Here is an 18,041-nt window from a genome sequence, read left to right on the forward strand (position 1 = left end):
TTTCTTTTTTTTTGTTAAAAAAAAAAGAGTAAATAAATTTAATTTGCATTATTATTAATATTATTTTTTATTGAAAGAAATGCATTCATTAAAACAAATAATAATATTAGTTTTTATAATTGGTTTAACATTATTAAATGGTATTGAAAGTAAGGGATATCGTGAATCCAGAATTAATAAAGTAATAAAAATAGAAACAAGAAGTAAATCGAATGCAAAATCTGATTCTAATGATACATGTAATGTTAATACCATGCATATTTCAAACTTTATGAATACATCACGTTGGAGAAGAATTAGAAACAAATTAGGTACTGGTTGGGATGATGAATTAATACCACCATTAATATTTTGTGTTAAGATTTTAGATAAGCCAACAAATACTTCAAATTCATGTAATAGAAATACATTTGATTTAATTTTAAACGATGGAATTCATAAAAGTAAGAATTCAGTTGTAATAGCAACAGTTAGTGATATATTAAAAGGAGAAGAAAAGTGTATTTTTGTATCACCATGTGAAATATTACGTCGTATATATTGGAATGATAATAATTTTACAAATTCTATTAGTAACTTAGAATTTAATATTAATTCAACATTTGAAAGTATTTCACCAAATCAAAGATTTATATCAGTAATTAGTATTAAAGGTTTAGCAAGATCATTAAAGAAAGCAAAGAATCCATGGGATAATCACTTGAAGTTAGTTCAAAAATTCAAGAATGTTCAAGCATTATCATTATTTATACCATATAAACCACATTCAAAAAGTTTTATTTCCGATACATGTATTGTTAAACCTAAAGTAACTAGTATATTTTATGGTAAAAATAAGCCATCAGTATGTAAATTTAATAATTGTATGTGGAATATTTGGATTGGTCAATTATCTGGAGAATTTGTTAATGAAAGATGTACTATAGGAAAAGCATCTTCAAAAGGAGATTACATTGTTGGATGGTTCTCTCCATNTTGMAAYYSATTCKGAAAYTCTYSGYTCAGTGAAATTAAMMMTGCAATGGAATTCACCAGAAGATCCAAATGAAAGTACTTGTTCATTTACTAATGAGACAGAAAAGAAAATTGTTGAATATGATAAAGAAACTCAATTACGCGGTGGTAATTTAAGATCTGATTGGTTCCCTAGTACCGAAGATCATAAATATGAAACTATTTATGAGATTGATTCCGAGAGGACTAATACAAATATAAGATCTACTGAAACTAAATTGGACAATACAGTTGAAAATAATTCATTATCATCAAATTTGATGACTATAGATTCATCATCATCATCTTCTTCTTCTTCTTCTACCACAACAACAACTACTACTACCACTACCACTACCACTACTACTACTACTACTACTACTACTACCACAACTACAAGAAATCATATCTTTATTTCATCATCAACTACATTAAAGCCAAAATTATCAATAGGATCATGTCACGATTCTAATATGAGTGTATGTGTTAATGGAAAGTGTGGAAATCCAAAAAATTTATGGTCAAGTTGTCATACAAATAGAACACGTCATTTAGGTGAAGATGAAGAAGTTAATGTAAATACTGGAAACAATAATGAAATACAAATTGAGTGGATTGATTTGAATAATGAACCAAAAGTTTTTAAAGATAGTAAAGGCAACATTTATTATAATGTGGATGGTTTTGTTGACAATACAATAACTAACTCTACAGAACTATCAAACCAGGAATCTAAATCTCATGAAGTTTCTAATAATAATATGTGTGTAGAAGATCATGTTTGTGCATGTATGATGGAAGGATTAGTAGAAGAGGATATTACAGTTATTGATGGAGATGAGGATGATAATGATGATGATAGTGAACCAATTAATGATAATAAAGTTAATAATGAAACTAAAAGTGTAGGATTTGATAGGATTCAGAGTAAATATGATAAAAAATCACTATTAGAAAAATGGTTAGATTTGAAGAAGATTTATGAGAGTTGAATATCTTGAAATAAAGAAGTTTTTTGTTCTCATATAATAAAAAAACAAATTTGAAAGATAGTAATAATAATAAAGAGAAATAATAATTAGAAGAAATAAGTAAGCYTTAATGAATTAGATCAAGCAGAATAGAATAAAAAAAATAAATAAATAAATATCATATTTCATATGATTTTTAAGAGAATTTTAACATTGAGGATTAATAAAAAGCATTACTTCTTATTTATTATAATTTCTTATTTTTCTTCATATTTGTGAAAGATAGAAAGTTTCTTGAATCTAATTCAAGATTTATTCAATGCTTTACTTTTATTCTTCTCATTAAATTTATGTTATCTTTGTTTATTTTATTAAATATTTAATATATTCAACATTTACAACATTTAGATTCTGTTTCTGTAGGCTTTTCGGAAGTGCATTTATTTTTTTTTGCAAATACATTCAGGTGAACATTTACATTCATCCTTACAGCATGAGCAACAACAACAGCAGCATTTTCCATTAACATTTTTTTGAGATTCACTTTCGGGGCAAGTTTTAATGCAACACTTGCAATTTGCAGTACATTTACATTGTTCACAATTAGTCATTTTGAATAAGTTCTTTTAATGATTAGGCGATCAAAAAATGATAGGTAAGATAATAAGTAAGTATAACAATAAAGTTTACTGCTAATAGCAGAAATAATAATGATAAGTTCTGAATTGGACTTTAAAACAAGATTGATTTTCTTTAAATTAATATTTGAATATTCAAGACTATTTTTGAAACTATATAAATGTCTTCAAAATAGGACAAGAAAATAGTAAAATATTAAAGAAAAGAGCCTTTCAACAATGAAAAAATAATATCAATAAATAGCAGAAAGCTTTAAATGAAACACTAATTTCTATTTTGTATTTTATTTTTAATTATCTCTTTTTCAATAAATTAAGAAATTATATATTTTTTAAATATTTAAATTTCAAATTAGGCGCCAGCGCCTAATTTGAAATTTAAATATTAATAAATAAGGGTTACGTAATTATTAAAGAAAAAAAAGAAAAAATAACAATAAAAATAAAAATAAGTGTTAAATATTAAGTAATTAATTAAAATGGCATTAAATACAGATGGTGGAAAGAAGAAGCCTTTGAAGCAAGCAAAAAGTGAGAAGTTTGTGACAGAGGAGGATTTAGAATTCAAAAAGAAGCAAGCAGAAGAAAAGAAGAAATTACAACAGATGAGTAAGGACCTTAAAAGTAAAAAGAAATGATGAAGTGAATTTTAAGGATAGAGATTTTGAATTAGAAGTTGAAAAAAGCGAGAATTATTGAATTAATATATAATTAAGTTAATAGGGATTTCTATAGATTTCTTTGTGAATGATAGGAACTATTACATTGTAGATTAGTATAGGAATTTAATATTAAGGTATCATTTTGCGATATATATTGAATTGAATTATTTATTTTTGCTGTAATTTTATTATTCATCAAGTATTATTCCAGTACAAAAATCTAAAATCTCCAAGAATATTAGTGTTGAATTTATTTCTTATTATATAATATATAGAAAGTAAAATGAATAATATACCAGAGATAATATAAAGTATACCAAAATAAGGATTTTTTCCACCAAAAATAGTACTTTGTGAAATAACAATATGCTTTGAACCATTAAAAAAATGTACAGGATATCTATTTTTAACATGTATTTTAAGAGGTAAAATCAATTTATTTTTTTTTGAATTTAATTTACCATAAATTTTATTAAAAGTTGAGAATGCAGAAAGTTTCATCCATACAATAAAATGAGGATTTTCAATTCTACCAGGGAATATATCTTTTGGTAACCAATCATTAAATTTATGATTAAGTAATTCATGTTCAGGTATATTTTTATAATTAATTTGATCAGATTTAAAAGTTATAGTATCAATAGAATCATCAATTTCGATTGGATCATTTTGACCATCTAATATTGTAAAAGTATCATTAAAAATAGTAAGAGTTGCAACACCACATGGGTAAAATATTTTTCCCTGTTTATCTTTAATAACTGGATAGCAGTCTGATAGAGTTTCTTCATTATATATTAGTTCTCCAGATAGTTGTCTATCACTTCTACTAAAAATAAAACTTTTATTATTTTGATAAAAATTTCTTAATTGATAATATATAAAAAAATCTCCTTTTAAATATTTTAACTCGTTACCATTAATCATTGAAGGGTTACAATGTTCGCTTTTAATCTCTACTATTGTATCTATAACTTTTCCATTTCCTGGTGAATCTTCATAATTAATAATACATTCAATCGTATTGTTTGAAAAAATTTGAAGAAAAATTCCAACTGTAATAAATGTAATGCCTACAAAAATATATATTAGAATTAAATAATGTGGAGTATAAAATGGAATCCACCTTTCAATATTATTAATAACTTTATTATTTTTAAGATGAAAATGATTCTTTTCGTTTCTTTCTTTTTCTTTCTTCATACTAATTTTTGAATAATATTCAGATGATACATTATTATTATTATTATTATTCAAATTGCTTTCATTGTTAGAATTTATCGTAGCTTCATTGGAACAATATATTAATTCATTATTTGTAAATATTTTTTCCTCATTATCACAAAGTTTTTCCATATTATTTCTTTGTCTTAAACCAGAATTAATTTCCATTTTTTAATATAAAACCGTAGAAAATAATTGTAGGATAATTTTCAGTAATTTATACTTTAATTCTATAGTCTAATCAAAAAAATAACAAACTATAGTCAATATATTGTTTTGTTAATCATATACATTAAAATTTGTATGCCCCACTATAAAATCTAGCTTTATTGAATATTATTTTGATATCAATTACTGATAACATTTATTATATACAAATAACAAAACTTAAATGAATAAATACTTTTTCAGCTGCTATTATTTATTTTCTTTTATTCAAACCTTATCATCATTTCCACTTAACTTGTTTAACTTTAGTTCATATATTTGAAAATTAATTATATCTTTTTTTTCTTTTCAATAATAATTTTTTAATTTCACACTAATAATGAAACCGCCACACGTAGTACCGCAATTTGCCGCCACTTGTCAATTTTGAATAATTTTTTTCAATATAAATACATTCTGCAAGAAAAAAAAAATTAAATTATAAGATAATAATTTTAATTAGTTTATTCTAAACATTAAAAAATTATTTACTTCTGCAGCCTGTTTAAATTTCTTTATCATTAATAAAAATTTACGAAATTCCGAGAATAATAACAAATAATTATGACGTAATTATTTATTTTTCATGTGGATAATAATATATAAAAATTGCATGTGCTAATAATAATGATAAAAAATGATGGAGAGTAAATAATTATTATTTATCATTATTGTTAACAATAGTAATAAATAACAAAATAAAAAAAGGAATAGATAGTATTTGAAAGTTAATTTAGTATGAAAACAATTTCAAGAATATTAATGGAAATAAATTAATATTGAATAATTTCGAATATGCCAATTTTAAAAAATGAATTGCAAAAAGATAGAGACAAGGATGAAGAAAAGGTTGAAGTACTTAACAAATCTATTTCAGAGAAAAAAGAAAAATTAAATTTTTTAGAGAATAATACCAGAAATGGTTTCAACAATTCAATAAAGAAAATTGAAAATATATTAATAAATGCTTATAATCAAGCAAACTCAAACTATAACTCATTCTTTTATAATATTAATATGTTAACTTTACCATATAATAATTTAAGTGAAGAACCATCAGAAGTACTACAAAGGTTGAATATAAGAAACGAAAATATAAGTGAGCAAGATAATTTAAGAATGAAAATATTACAAGGAGTTAATACAGAATTGAATGATAGCTTAAGGATGACTTTGGATGTTGTTTTAAAAACATATAAAGAATTAGAAAAAATACAAAATAAAATTGAAGATTTAATTCTAGAAAATAAGGAATTAAAAAATGGAACATTTAACTTAAATATGTCAATACAAGAATTAAAGAATGAAAATAATAAGTTATCACGAGAAAATTTTTATCTAAATGAACAAATTAAAGAAAGAGTTTCAACTTGTGATAAATATAAAAGTGCTTTAAATAAATCTATTAAAACAATGAAGAAATTATATTTTGAAAATGATAAATACAATAAAGAAATAAGTCAACTTGAAAATCAGTTAGTAGTATCTAAATTAAGAGTTGCTCAACATAATGAAGAACTTGAACATATACGTACATTACTTAAATATTATAAGAATCAAGTAAAAAGTGATTATATACTTTCCCCTGCAATTGAACAAATTATTAAAGTTGAGCCTTGTAGAATTCCTTCAAATAACAAGGAAATATCTAAAAATAATAATCAAAATCACCACAAGAATACTAATATTGGAAGTATATTATCAAAATTATTATTTAATCATTCTTCAAGTAATACAAGAAATCTTCACAAAAATAAGTCTAAGAAAATACCATTAATAAGTACAAGTTATAATAATAATTCACCACAATCATTATCGCCATTTTCAAAATCTCATTGCAACAATAAGCAAGAAAATACTAAATATAATTCCTCATTAACTATTACTACTCCTGTTAAATTTAAAAAATTATATAATGATGAACACTCGATACAAAGTACTGGAACTGATTATTGTAATAATGATTTATTTTTCAATCATCAAAGAATATGTAAAGAAAATTTATTTTCATCAGATGATGAAGGATTTATAGAAAATCTACTAAGCAGTCCTCCATCAATAAAATCTGCAAAAAGTCTTAAATAAATATTTCAGTTAATCATTTATATATGCATATGCGTAAATATATATATGTCATTTCATATCATTCTATTGGATATTCATTAGGTAATTGCCCTCTATTCCATGATCCAGGACCAGCTTTCTCTACATTTAATGGTGGTACTGGTGATTTTTTTATGTTATTGCTGTTATTATTATTATTATTATTATTAGTAATAGAATTAGGACTAAGTAATTTTAAATTCACAAATTCTTGATTATTATTTAAATCAATCTTTTGTTCAAACTCATTTACATCTATATTTATTGAATTATTATTTAAACTGTTTCTTTTAATATCTCCAATTTGCTCATATACTCCATCCTGTAAATTATCAACATCTTTTATTATATCTATATCTGTTCTGAAATCTCTACTAATATTATTTAGCAGTAATATTGAAGAAATCTTATTTCTAAATAATTTTACATATTCAATAACTGAATCAAAGTCTCCAGTCTCTATTGCGATTAATAACATCTGTTCATCTGCTTGTGTTTCCAAACCAAAATCGTCTAAAATACCGCAAAATGAAGATAACAACAATCCACATAATTCCTTTAGTGATGAAGAGGAAGACGTTGAAGATGCATTATTCATTATTTGTGGTTCATATTTATTACTATTATTGTAATGATTAGCTTCAGATACATCCATATTGTTACATTCAACCTAAAAAACACTAATTAAACTTATTATCCTCTTTTTCAATACTTGATTCTTGTTCTATATGTTTATATTAATCTGATTTTTTCTTCTTTTGTAACCAATTTTCCTCTCATTTACTTTTCAAAACTCAATCTCAAATCCTAACTAAGTATCTCCTATTTTCGTATTATTAGTATTTCATTATTCTTATGCATTTATTTATATATTATTTAGTGCCTAAATTTAATGAATTATAATCAAAATTTTATATTTCACACATATTTTAACCCTCATCCACATGTTAATAAATACATATTATAAATTTTATTTCTAATTAATTTAAATATAGTAAATTTGAGGTAACCGGAGATTCCCGCCTTTTAAATTAATAAATCAAGTTACTAATGAGAAACAAATAGATCAGCTTTATATTATTGATCAAATTTAAAAAAAAAAAAGATAGATTTTAAAATTAATAAATTAAATAAATAAAAGATATGGTAAATATTTTACCTCCATTTATTAGTATCAATATCACGTGTATCTCTTTCTTTATTTCTTTGATTATTTCTAGAAGAGTTACTAGAATGTCTTCCCATTGATGAAGATTGTTGCTGATTTTTTGATTGATCATTTGTACCAGTTCTTCTTAGATCCGTAAAACTAACATTTTTATTACTACTATTTGTTCTACTGAAACTTGAATTACTAAAACCAGCTCCACTTTCAGCTCCTGAAGCACCACTTGATGAATTTGTCACTCTTGTTAAATCACGTGTAAAATCTACTCTTGATGGGCTTCCATTTCCTGAAGTTCCAGTTTTTTGTCTTGTAAATTGTACACCTAAATTTTCAAGTTAAAAAAAAAGTATTATGAATAAAAAATAAATGACTATTCTCTAAATGAATTTTTATACATATTATAACTTGAAAATTTTGATCATAATCCAAAAGAAAAAAATATTTGAATTAGAAATTCATTCTTATTAAAAAATATTCATACTGACGTGCAAATTGGGATTATTCAATCATTTCTTTTTTCTGAAACATAAAAATTATTATTAATAATATAATAATAATCCTCATGTTCTAGCCAGTTTATAATCATAATAATAATAACAAAAATGAATTTCTAATCCAAATATTTATTTTCCTTCTTTAAAAGTATTTTCAATTCAATATTTCATTTATATATATTAAAATGAAAAATTGCCGCGCGCGGCAAATTCATGTATAAATATTCATTCAATAGTCAAATTATTATTTAAACTTACCTGAAGAATTACCATTATTTGATCTAGAGTTATTTCCAAAACTTCTATTAGAGTTGTTATTCCCACTTGTTTCTCCTCTTGTGAAGCTAATTGCATCACCTCTATCATTAAATCCACCACTATTATTATTACTTGAATTATTAATATTACTACTACCACCACTACTCTTAGAATTTGCAGCCATTAATTTAGCCTCAATTTCCTCCTCTCTTCTTCTCTGCATTTCTAATTGTCTTTGCATCTTTAATCGTTTTTCCTCTTTTTGTCGGTTCGCTTCTTCAAGTAATCTTGCTTCTTCTTCCTCTCTCTTAGCCTCTTCTTCTTTTCTTCTTTGTTCTTCTTCATGTAATTTCTTTTCAATAGCTTCATTACGTCTAATCTTAGCTCTAGAAATCTTAAGCTCCTTAATCTTTTTAATACATCTTAATCTTTGTACCTTTAATTCATCCATAAGCTCTTCCTTTCTTATTTCTAATCGTTTATCTTTCCAATTATTTAAATATGGTAATATAGTTTTCAAGATTTCCTTTTCTTTATGTGCTTCCTTCTTAATTTCTTCTATCTTTAATAAATAACTATCTTGTAATTGTTTATGCAATTCTTTATCACTTTGAGATATTTTTTTATTCCAATCCATTATTAATGGAATTTCCTCTAATCTATATGCTCTAGCTAAATGATCTAATCTTTTAGCTTCTTGTTTTCTTTGTTTAATTCTTTCTTGTCTTTCAAAGTTACATTGTTCCTCTTGTAATTTTTCTAAATCATCATATAATATTCTACCTTCTAATAAGTCTTCCAATGTTATTTCATCCAAAAGTTTTCCTTTTAATACTATCTTATTTGAACTTGTATTCTTAAATGCAAGCTTTTTTATTGTTTCTAGCATCATTCTACAAGCTTCAATCTTATTCTTCTTAATCTCTTCCAATTGTCTTGCCTCTTCTCTTCTTCTTCTATCTTCTTCTCTCTTTTGTATTTCCAATAACTCCTCTTGTGCTTTTGCTTCCTTTTCTTGACGTTTCTTATCCTCTTCAACTCTCTTAAGTTCCTCAATTCTTTCTTTTCTTCTTAATTTAATTTCTTCAATACGTTTTTCCATTGAAATCATTTCAATTGGAAGACGTCTCTGTACCATTTGAGAAATCTTTGTATTTTGATTATTTAATCCAACCTTTATATTATCTTTATCTAATCTTCTTAAAAGTGTTTCTAACATAAAAGCAGATGATAATAATTGATTATTATATTTAGATCCCGAATTATTAATATTACATATTGTTTGTGTCTGTGATAATCCGTTATTATTCGATACAATATTATTTGAATTACCACTATTTTTATAGCTATTATTAGCATAATTATTATATCCCAAGCATTTATCCACTGAATATATACATTTTCTTGCATAATCAATTCTTAAATTTATTATTGAAGAATTTGATAATTGTACAAGAAGTTTTTCTGTGTCAGTCCATGGTAAAAAGTCATTTGGACATATATTCTTCAAAAATTGATCAATGCAAATAGAAGAATATACTCTTGAAATTAATAAAAATAGTTTTGTTAAAATAGTTACTTTCAAGGGACGTGTATATTCATTAAAATCTGGATCAATTTGCATCAAGTTTGTTAAAAGACCATTAGTACTAACACATAATTTCAAAGTATTAGATCTTCCTTCAATTATCCCATATAATTGCTGACATACTGGTAATGATAATCCTAAAATATTCTTTGAAATTAACATACTTTTTAATATCTCCCTTGTTGGAATAAATAATGATCCTAATAATAATGCAGCTTTCTTAACTTGATCGCCTTGTGGATAATAATCATTGGATGTCATATTTCCTGTAAAATAGCGTGATTTTGAATTTAAGCTCAAGTTATTCTCACTTAATGGAATTGATAATACTGCTAATACAACTGTAGAAGCCATTTTTGTTAATTCTTCCTGAGATACATTCTTTTTAAATTGCTTTAAATGTAAGAAATATTTTAAATGTGCCAAAGCATGGAATGAATAATTCTCTGTTAATAAAAACATTTTACTTAATATATCATAATATAATGCAACCCATCTTAAATATGTTGGTCTAACTTTCATTGCATGTGCACTGTCCATAATTTGTGAATTGGCGCCATTTGGGTTATTGGAATTTAATGGAAGAGTAGTACCGCCTAAAAAGTTATTTTGATTAATGCCATGTAATACATTAATTTGGTTATTTTGATTATTAGAATTAAATGATGCATTTTGAGTGAAAGAGTTTCCAATAAGAGGATCAAATTGAAAAATTCCAAGATGGAAGATTTCCTCTGCAGTAGTGAAACATTCATTCCATAATGATAATTTTGCTGCACCTCTGAGTTGAACAATTCTTGTTTCTAGATGACATTCTGGTCTAAGCATGACTTCAATTTCAGGTCGATGACGATTTGAAACTAAGAGTTGATAGTGAGTTCTGAGTAATTCACAAAGTGTCTTGAATTCGCTAGCTCTATTGTGTTGCCAACAAAATTCTAAAGCTCTTTGTGCGGTTTCATGATATATTCTCTCTAATTTAGGAGTAAGTCTGATGATGTCTAGAATCATCTTATAAGCTTCCCAAGTAAATCTGAGAGTTTCATGTAACTTCTTTTCTTTAGCCCCTCTTCTCTCAATTTGTAAGCTTGCTAATAATAAACTTTCAGGTGTTTCTTCTTGTTCAAGATTTTCTTTAATGAGATTTGGATCCATACAATCAACACATTCATTTTTCACTGATTGTAGTTGTTCTTCTGCTCTATTACGGAATTCTACAATAACTTTACCTAATGATCCAATATTAGATTGATGTGTTACATATCTATATTGATGTAATCCTTCACGTGCCATTCTTGGTTTTTGCAAGTCTACTGAAAGTATAATATATTGAATCATCATCAATTCTTGTGAAGAATCCCATCCATGAACTCTAAATCTTCTGTGATTTACTACTGAGTGTAGTAGTTGAAGAGCAGTTTCATCTTGACCAATTGATCTAAGTTCCTCTACTCTTCTAATTGCATTTTCTGGTTTGTGAAAGGTCAACATTTTGTATATAATAAAACAGTATTGTCAATATTCCGTTTGAGAGGCACGTAATAAAAATTTATTCACAGAATTTAATAATTTCGTAGAAGTTTTGCTTTTTTATTGATAAATATTTATACTTTTATTATCGAGTAAAAGTAAAGCAATTTAAAGCAAAGTCTTTCTACAGTTTATTTTTCCTTTATATATGAATATTTTTACTTCCTGTACTTCTCCTTCCTTATAATTTTGTATCAAACAAAATTATTCTTTTGTTTATTCCCTTTTATTCTTGGGGATTAATATTTGTTTATTTATACGAAATTTATTAGTTTTAGTCCCATTCAATTTTTGGCGCCAAAAGACATCAGTAATAGTAAATAATAACTCTGTCTCGTTATAATAATTAATTAATACTGCAACCAAAAAAAAATTCTTTTTTTTTCAGATAGAAATTTGTTTTCTGTTTTCTTTTTAAATGGACTATTTGACTTTCATGAAACCAATAAATTTCCTTATTTCCATTGTTTATTAATCTTTTTACGCTTATGAGCGAATATCGTTAATATAGTTACTAAATATCTTTCAGTTGAATACTGAAATTTGCTATTAGATTGAACTCCTTAAATTTATCGAGATGATTATTCTCATTGAGGATATCTCACTTTTAACGCCAACTCCAATATTTATACTTATCCAAAACTTTGTTTCATGTTCATATACAAAATATTTGGCGGGTCAGCCGTTAAATTTACAATACTAAGTTACGTCATTTATTCTGTGGGAAAAAAAAATAGTAAAATAAAGTATTGAACAATTCATGTTAATTAGTTAAAATCAATTTAAAAATTTATCAGCTAAATACTTCTAAAATAAGTATTTATATCCTATCTGTAGAGTTTTTATCTTGCAATAATTATTTTAATCTGATAGTAAATGTATGTGAAAACATACTTAATTTGTTAACGAATAAAATTTCTAATGCAAAAAAAAAAAGATGATGAAATAATAATTGAAAAAGGAGTAGAAGATGAAATTTTACATCCAATTTCAACCAATTGTACCATTGATGAAATTTCTCCACCAATTTCATTTCCATTGGACATAAGCATTAATGAGCAATTATTTGAGAGTGATTATTGGGATGATTATTTATCAGATTCTGAAACAGACTATTGTGATAACTTTAATGTTAAAGATAAAGTTCATCCAACTAAACGAGTTTGGAATGATAACTTAGAAAGATCCTGCGGAGTATGCAATTATATAGAAAACTACACTGAACTCTCAAATATGATAAAATGTGAAGGTTACTGCAGAAAACCATACCACTTAAAATGCGTCGGACTCGAAGAATTACCAAATACTCGATGGAAATGCCAAAACTGCATAAATAATCTTGTTTTTTGCAATATCTGCAACTCATTCAGCAATAAATCTAGCTGTAATTTTCTTAAATGTTATCATCCAATATGTATGAGATTCTTCCACACTCAATGTTTACTTTATTATCAAAATAATATTATTTGGACCTTCAATAATTCATGTGGACAAAAGTGCGTGGCGCCTGACGAAAATGCATGTATGCACCCTGAGATAAATATAGGTGGTAAAATATTGAAAAAAATATTTGGCACAGAAAATGTGAATGAAGAAGAAGTAACTTCAAAGTTATTGAATGAATTTGGATTTAAGTTCATTTGTGATCGTCATTATTGCTCATCTTGTAGTGACTATAATAAAAACAAGAGAATTTTGAAAAATGAAACTCAAATTGAAATTTCAAGAAAAAAAAGAGTTATATTTAAATTAGATGATCCTGATGATTTATTCTACTGCATTAAATGCAATTCAGGGTATCACAGCCATTGTCTACATCCTGATTCTATTAAATTAGTAAATGGGGTTTGTATTTGTTATAAACATATACACGATCAAAGTGATATGATATTGGGTAGGTATAATATTAAAGATGAAATTGACTCTAAGTTAAAAATACAGTTACAGAATTGTTTGAAGTCTAAGAATGGAAAAAGATTAAATAAGGAGCTAAAATTGGCATTAATACAAAAAATAGTTAATCATTTAGAATCTTCAGAGTTTAATCTTAATTCATTACCATTCCAACTTCCTGGACAGTCAAAAGACTGGTTATGTATTGAAATAGAAAATCTAATTAATGAACATAATTTGAAATATGAGAGTCAAAAGGCCATAAATTTTTTACAAAATTATGGATTTACGCATATTAGAAGAAATATCTATTTAGAAAATATTAACGACTCCCAAGATGAAGAATTTGAGACATTATCAGACACAGGTCATTCAGGAAGCAAAAATAAACAAAAAAAAGAAAAAAATATTAAAAATAATCAAAATTTAAAGAAAAAAATATCTACATTAAATAAAAAAGATAAAATATTCAATGAAAAATGTGTTTGCAAAACAATTTGTGAAAAAGATACTTGCCAGAATGCTGCAATGTTTATTGAATGCAATTCAAATATATGTGGGCTGGATGAAGGAATTCAGAAAAAAAATTGTATGAATAGAATATTTAATAGTAATAATAACAAATTCTTAGATAATCAAAAGAAAATTATTTTAAAGAATTTAAAAGTTATAGATGCTGGAGAAAAAGGATTTGGTATTACTACTAATATGACTATTCCAAAAGATACTTTTATTATAGAATATGTCGGAGAAATATTAACTAGAGAAAATTACTTAAAAAGAGTTGAAAAATATAAGGAAAGAGAATTAGAATCAAGAAAAAAATCTATAATAATGGATTATTATAAAGAAGATCATGAGTTTAATGAAGACTTTGTCTTACCAAAAGATACTAGAGAAAGGCATTGGTACTGTATGGAGATTGGAAATGACTATATTATTGATAGTACAAATAAAGGAAATTTGAGTAGACTAATTAATCATAGTTGTGATCCAAATTGTATTGCGCAAAAATGGTTAGTAGGGAACGAATGTAGAGTTGGTATTTTCTCAAAAAGAGAAATTTTACCAAATGAAGAACTTACATATGATTACTCATTCACAGCTTTTGATATTGGTTTTAAATGTAAATGTAATTCTCCTTCATGCAAGGGAAGAATTGGAATAGAAAACTTTAAAGAAACTAATCAAGAACTTATTAAGAAAAGAAATTTACTATGTAAGAACACGAATATGATAAATTCATTCACAAATCTAAATAAATCATTATTTAATAATCCAATTTGTTCAGAAATAGATGAGATCTTTACGTCAAGATATGATTATATTAATGACAATCCAGAATTTTACCATAAATTAGAAAAATATTGTGATAAAATTAGCAAATATAATCAAGTATTACATGATCATGTTACAAATGGGATTCAAATTTATCCATATGATTTCAAATTCAGAAATTCATTATATGGTTATACAAGCCTTTTATATTTTGATTCTCCTGATATAATTTCAGATTGGTATTTTAAAAAATCAAAAAATATTGTTTTAATGAATAAACCATGGATTATTCTTCCCTTCGCATTTAATTCACGAGAATTTACTTATTTAAAATATCCATTAAATATGAATTATTTAAAAAAACAAGTATGTAAACGTTTAACTATTTCTTTGGATAAAAGCAATCCAAAACTAAGTAATAATTCAATTTTCTGGCATTTATTTGATTTAGGGATTGGAAGTGATGAATGTTGTAATATTTGTAATAATCCCGGTACTTTAATTACGTGTGACTATTGTTATGATTCATTTCATAAATATTGCTTATATAATAATGAAATTCCAAATAATTTGAAAAGATCACGACTTTCTTATAATTATAATAAAGTTGAGGAAAAGATTAAATGTAGAAATTGTATGGAAAATGAGTTGATATCAGTTTATTGGCTTAAAACTACCTATAAGCGAAGAAGGTACAACTATTTTTTAAGACATAAATTACATTCTATTCCATTATATATTAATAGAATAAACCCTCTTATATAATTTTTTTTCTTAAAAAAAAAAAAAAAAAAAAATTGAATATTTTATTAATTTATTTTGGATCTAAGTTTGAGTTATTATTTAATTAATTATTTATCGTTGTTATGATGGCTTTCTAATACTTCTCACTTGTGTAAACTATAGTTAATGAGTTACTTTTCATCTTTAGGGTCGTTTATACCCCCTTCTGTAATAGAAAATGTGGCATCCCCTTCAGGTAGATTCGGGGAATCGTAGATTTTGCAAATTCTTGTCTCCCCACGTCCTTTTTTGAGGAATAATCTAGTTTGTGAAGCATGAGCAATAATATTACCTCCAATAGGCACTTTATCATTTTGGAACATGGCGGCCATGGCATCGACTTTTGACATTACTTGATTAGTGATAACAACTGCGACGCCAAAAGTATCCGCAATTTTTTGAAGAGCTCTTAGAAACTGGCCTAAATGGCTTTGTCTAGTTGCTAATTCTCCTCTTCCATTATATTCTGATCTATAAAGCGCAGTTGCGCTATCAACAATCATTAATGCAAATCTGGATTCTGTCATCATAGCTACAGCTGATTGTAATAAATCCATTTGATGTTCAGTATTAAATCCTCTGGCATAGGCAATATTATCTAAGCAATCTGAAGCATTCAAGTTAAATCTATCAGCAATTTGAACAATTCTTTCAGGCCTAAAAGTACCTTCAGTATCAATCCATAAACACTTTCCTTCACCTCCTTTATGTTCAACAGGAAGCTGGCAAGTTACAGCAAGAGTGTGGCATAATTGAGTTTTTCCTGTTCTAAATTCACCAAAAATTTCTGTAATACTTCCTGTTTCTATTCCACCTTGTAAAAGTCTATCTAATTGGCTAGAACCCGTTGTAAATTTGATTAGATTGGTTCTAGCTTCTAAATATTCAGTTCCACTGCAAAATCCCATTGCTACTAATTCTTTGCATGCAGATTTTATTTTATCACATTTTTGTTCACTAATTCCTTTAACTGACAATAAAGCTTTTTTAGGAGCATAAGCAAGACATTCTATTGTATGATATCCATTTTCACGGAGTATTTCTAGATCCCTTTTTGTTAATCCACTTGGAAGAAGATGCTCCAGTTTTAATGGCCCATTATATACTGTTTCATTTAAATTATTTTGATTTTCATTATTTTCATTGACTATTTCGTTTGGGTTTATTGTTGACATATTTAAAATTAATTATTAATTAGTATAACTTTAGTTTTGTTTTTCCAATACTTAATTACACACAGGCTTTTAAAAATGTTTTGCCTTATATATGTCTCTTAGTTTAAGAACTTGTCATAAAAATTTAATGTTTCAATTCACTTTTGTCTGTTCAAAATTTCTTTTCAAAAGTGATAAAGTTGTTTGCCAGTTCTAATTTGTAAATTCAATATTAACATCCAAATAAATAATAGCTATACTTTATTATTTGAAAACTAATAATATTATTGATAAAATTCTTCTCTCCAATTAAATAAAATTAATTGATATTTACTTAAAAACTTATTGATAGACGATAAATAATACAAATACAATGTGTGGCGCCAAATTTCCCCACATGTGGCTTCACATGCACCGGTATAGGTAATATTGCAATGATGCATGTGGACAATTTTTAACAATGATGTAATAATTATTCAAAAAAAAAAATGTTAATTGATTTGAAGAATTTATTTATCATTTTTTAAGAAGGAACTTAAAAATTTAATAGAATGGCTATTTTGTGAAGATATTGCTATAATAATGCTTTTCAAATTTAAGAATAAAAGCTCGAACGAAGAATTGTTGTAAGAACAATATGTCTTGAAGATTTTTCTTTTAAAGAAAAAAGAAATAAAATTTCTATAAATGGAGAAAACTATGATTAATTGAATATTGAAACTTATATATCTATTTAAAAAAAAAAAAATTAGCTCTATACTCAAAATATGTGGCGCATATGCTTAAAAAATATGCATAGATAATGTGCATTATATAAAGATATGCATAATTTGTAAATATCCTATGCATTTTATGTGAGGAGAAAATATAATATTTATTAAATACAGTGAGGTACCAAATAATAATTAAATACGAGGATAAATGATCTAAATATCTACGCACTTATTATTGGATCTCGTAAACGGGGAAAAATAAATAAATAAAATACATAAGAGGTTTGTTGATAAAGTGAGTGAATGAAAGGAGGAATATTGAGGATTGGAAAGAAAGGAAATATTCACAATAGGAGAGATTTCAACAAATAAAGATTGTTGCGA

At 25.5% G+C, this 18,041-nt stretch overlaps 8 protein-coding genes across 8 annotated transcripts; 4 read left to right on the top strand and 4 right to left on the bottom strand.

Moving 5' to 3' along the window:
- Positions 1 to 79: 79 nt before the first annotated feature.
- On the top strand, positions 80 to 1,048 carry cgd5_340 (signal peptide containing protein with threonine stretches,possible mucin; the record flags this gene model as incomplete). The annotated part of the gene is made up of 1 exon (XM_625996.1): positions 80 to 1,048. One exon carries the CDS (start codon positions 80 to 82, stop codon positions 1,046 to 1,048), a length of 969 nt encoding a protein of 322 aa, XP_625996.1.
- Positions 1,049 to 1,274: 226 nt separating this feature from the next.
- cgd5_350 (hypothetical protein) lies at positions 1,275 to 1,985 on the top strand (the record flags this gene model as incomplete). Its single annotated transcript, XM_625997.1, has 1 exon — positions 1,275 to 1,985. The coding sequence occupies one exon, from the start codon at positions 1,275 to 1,277 to the stop codon at positions 1,983 to 1,985; it is 711 nt and encodes a 236-aa protein (XP_625997.1).
- Positions 1,986 to 3,459: 1,474 nt separating this feature from the next.
- On the bottom strand, positions 3,460 to 4,656 carry cgd5_360 (conserved protein with 2 transmembrane domain; the record flags this gene model as incomplete). The annotated part of the gene is made up of 1 exon (XM_625998.1): positions 3,460 to 4,656. The coding sequence occupies one exon, from the start codon at positions 4,654 to 4,656 to the stop codon at positions 3,460 to 3,462; it is 1,197 nt and encodes a 398-aa protein (XP_625998.1).
- An 822-nt stretch (positions 4,657 to 5,478) lies between these two features.
- cgd5_370 (predicted coiled coil protein) lies at positions 5,479 to 6,780 on the top strand (the record flags this gene model as incomplete). The annotated part of the gene is made up of 1 exon (XM_625999.1): positions 5,479 to 6,780. A coding segment is annotated over one exon (1,302 nt), but the record flags the coding sequence as incomplete, so codon positions are not given.
- Positions 6,781 to 6,838: 58 nt separating this feature from the next.
- cgd5_380 (hypothetical protein) lies at positions 6,839 to 7,453 on the bottom strand (the record flags this gene model as incomplete). The annotated part of the gene is made up of 1 exon (XM_626000.1): positions 6,839 to 7,453. The coding sequence occupies one exon, from the start codon at positions 7,451 to 7,453 to the stop codon at positions 6,839 to 6,841; it is 615 nt and encodes a 204-aa protein (XP_626000.1).
- A 1,251-nt stretch (positions 7,454 to 8,704) lies between these two features.
- cgd5_390 (putative eukaryotic translation initiation factor 3) lies at positions 8,705 to 11,797 on the bottom strand (the record flags this gene model as incomplete). Its single annotated transcript, XM_626001.1, has 1 exon — positions 8,705 to 11,797. The coding sequence occupies one exon, from the start codon at positions 11,795 to 11,797 to the stop codon at positions 8,705 to 8,707; it is 3,093 nt and encodes a 1,030-aa protein (XP_626001.1).
- A 960-nt stretch (positions 11,798 to 12,757) lies between these two features.
- Positions 12,758 to 15,772, top strand: cgd5_400 (protein with 4 PHD domains plus a SET domain and associated cysteine cluster at the C-terminus; the record flags this gene model as incomplete). Its single annotated transcript, XM_626002.1, has 1 exon — positions 12,758 to 15,772. The coding sequence occupies one exon, from the start codon at positions 12,758 to 12,760 to the stop codon at positions 15,770 to 15,772; it is 3,015 nt and encodes a 1,004-aa protein (XP_626002.1).
- Positions 15,773 to 15,921: 149 nt separating this feature from the next.
- cgd5_410 (Rad51) lies at positions 15,922 to 16,965 on the bottom strand (the record flags this gene model as incomplete). Its single annotated transcript, XM_626003.1, has 1 exon — positions 15,922 to 16,965. One exon carries the CDS (start codon positions 16,963 to 16,965, stop codon positions 15,922 to 15,924), a length of 1,044 nt encoding a protein of 347 aa, XP_626003.1.
- Between the last annotated feature and the right edge of the window lie 1,076 nt (positions 16,966 to 18,041).

This window comes from Cryptosporidium parvum, chromosome 5, assembly GCF_000165345.1.
Source record: "Cryptosporidium parvum Iowa II chromosome 5, whole genome shotgun sequence".
Classification (NCBI taxonomy): domain Eukaryota; phylum Apicomplexa; class Conoidasida; order Eucoccidiorida; family Cryptosporidiidae; genus Cryptosporidium; species Cryptosporidium parvum.